The following is a 2,551-nucleotide window of genomic DNA, read 5'->3' as shown; positions in this document are numbered from 1 at the left end:
ATCAAATGTTGCAAATACTCCATATTCAGTATTGAAAAAAATATATATTTATTAAATGTGGTATATTTCCGAAAAATAGAATCAAAAAAACTAACCAAATTTTGTTATAGAGTTCAAAAATAAGACATGAAATTGGACGACACCACATCAAATGATGCGTTATGTTGCGTTTTTTTTCTGATTCAATCACGAAATTAATTGATCCAATTAATTTTTAATTGAAATGTCTCCAATCACAGAAATGATAGTATCAATTAAAAAATTAATTGAAGGACAATTAAAAAATTAATTGATACTAATAGTATTTTGTGATTGATTTTTGTTTTAATTAAAATATTTGTTGAATCAATTAAATTTTTAATTGAATATTTTTTAAAATACAATTAAAATTTTAATTGGAAAAATTTTTGTGAAATTTTTTCTGTATTTGTTTATTTTAATTTCTATATATTTTTATTAAAAATATGTAAATTGGGCAACACCACATCAAATGATGCGTTATGTTGCGTTATACCATATTTCTTTATTTTAATTTTTATATATTATTATTAAAAATATATAAATAATGTTAATAAAGATGTATCTCTGCTCCCATTTTCCCTTAATTCTATTTGCCCATAGTTTACTTTGTGGACAAACACGAATACAAAAAGTTTGGAGCTCTCTCTCTCTCTTTCTGCTATCTTATGTGTGATTTTTGGTAGCACCTCGCTTCTAATCATTATAAATTTCAACGATTTATTTTTATCCATTTACAAATGGCTGACTTTTTACTATTTGTTTTCTGTGTTTTTTTTTTTTTTTTTTTGATTTCATTCCACTGTGCCCCATCTTATTTCTTGAGGCTAAAGTAACCCCAAGAAGATTCAGAAACCTTCGCTAATTGGGTTTTTGTTAAATGAGAATATTTTTTTTATATATTGCCTGAATAGATTTAAACAATTTTTTGTTTGTTGGTAAAAATCTTTAGAGGCATTTTACAAACCTATTTTTTTAAGAATTTTGTTTAAATATTTTTTAGAAATTTCCAAATATTTTATGTTCCAGTTATCACCCCAATTTCTTAAAAATTGTCAATTCTATTTTACTACATATAATTTTTTTTCTTCAATTTCTACAACTGCCCAAAATAATAGTGCCCCGTTACAAATAAAAAATATTAATAATAAGAAATAATAAAAACTCCAACTTCATTTGTTTTTAGCAATGGAATTTTTGTTACACAATTCCAATATGTAAAAAATATTATTTGTTTTCCAAAAAAAAAGCTTACAGTGTAAATTAAAAGGAAAGTAAATACTAAATTATTTTTAGTTATATAACTAGTTTAACGAAAGTAAATTAAACTAACTCATAAGTAATTATTATATTAATAAAAAAAATGTAAGGTAATTTTTACAGTTGGTTTTCGCCGATCGACTTATTAACACCGACCTTTTTCTATCGCATTATGGTTTTTTGTTTTCTTCTAGTTAAGAGAAAATTATAAATTGTATTTTTTTTCTTTTTTAAATAAAATTAAAATTAATTTACATATATAAGTTACTCATATAAGGTTTAATGTATATACATGTGTTTTGTTTTTCATTTTATAAACAAAAATCAAATTTGTGTTTGTGTGTGTGTGTGAGTGTGTGTGGGTATGATTACTTCATTTCATATTATCTACCGTAATGTGATAGATTTATACAATTACGTCGTTTTCATTAAAAATAGAAGTAATCAAAAATTTAAACGTATTCGTCGTTGCAAACGATAATATGTGTGTTTTTATAAAAACGATCCCTGTATAACATCAGCATGTCTGGTGGTGGTGGCTTACCAACAACCATACATAAATCTCTTCAATATAATTTTCGTTTACTTTGCGATGGACAAATGATGACAATGAAGAAGGAAGGAAGGATGAGTTGCAGCATAGCACATGAAACGCTAATGAAATTGTCTGGCCTAATTATTATGATCCTTTTATGCTATGTCAACACTTTTTTTGCGTTCCAAATTTGTCGATGATAGTGTACTAGTTTTTTCAACAGGACTATGAGAATGATGATGGGCGTGTTGTTGTTTTGAGTGACCGCTTGGCATTGTACTCGAAACACCACCGCTACTCATTGTTGTTGTTGTGGCCATTGAAGTTGTCGCGGATGCAGTCAACACATGTTTACTATGATGATGTGAATGTTGATTAACCGTGCTATGGGAATAACGATCGGGACTTGATTCGCGGGACGACGACATCGATGTGGAATTTGAGGAAATTTCTTCAAGACAATTGTCTAATAAATCCATTCCACCAATACTACTGGAAATGCTAAGATTCCTTTTGCGTAGATTATCCAGATCATCATCTACAAAAAAAAAAAAAAACAGAGACATAAAAGCAAATTGATATAATATTCAATAATAAATAAGAAAAATTAAAACTTAATATTGTTATTTGAATATATATATATATATATATATATATATATATATATATATATATATATATATATATATATATATATATATATATATATATATATATATATATATTTATATAGGTACC

General features: G+C 25.8%; 1 protein-coding gene across 1 annotated transcript; it reads right to left on the bottom strand.

The window, feature by feature from the left end:
• Positions 1–1,193: 1,193 nt before the first annotated feature.
• LOC142242542 (uncharacterized) lies at positions 1,194–2,353 on the bottom strand (the record flags this gene model as incomplete). Its single annotated transcript, XM_075314119.1, is given in 1 exon segment — positions 1,194–2,353. A coding segment is annotated over 1 exon segment (324 nt). The 3' UTR covers positions 1,194–1,968.
• Positions 2,354–2,551: the final 198 nt, after the last annotated feature.

The sequence above is a fragment of the Haematobia irritans genome, unplaced genomic scaffold, assembly GCF_050003625.1.
Source record: "Haematobia irritans isolate KBUSLIRL unplaced genomic scaffold, ASM5000362v1 scaffold_38, whole genome shotgun sequence".
NCBI lineage: Eukaryota > Metazoa > Arthropoda > Insecta > Diptera > Muscidae > Haematobia > Haematobia irritans.
This window is presented reverse-complemented; position numbering and strand designations above follow the sequence as displayed.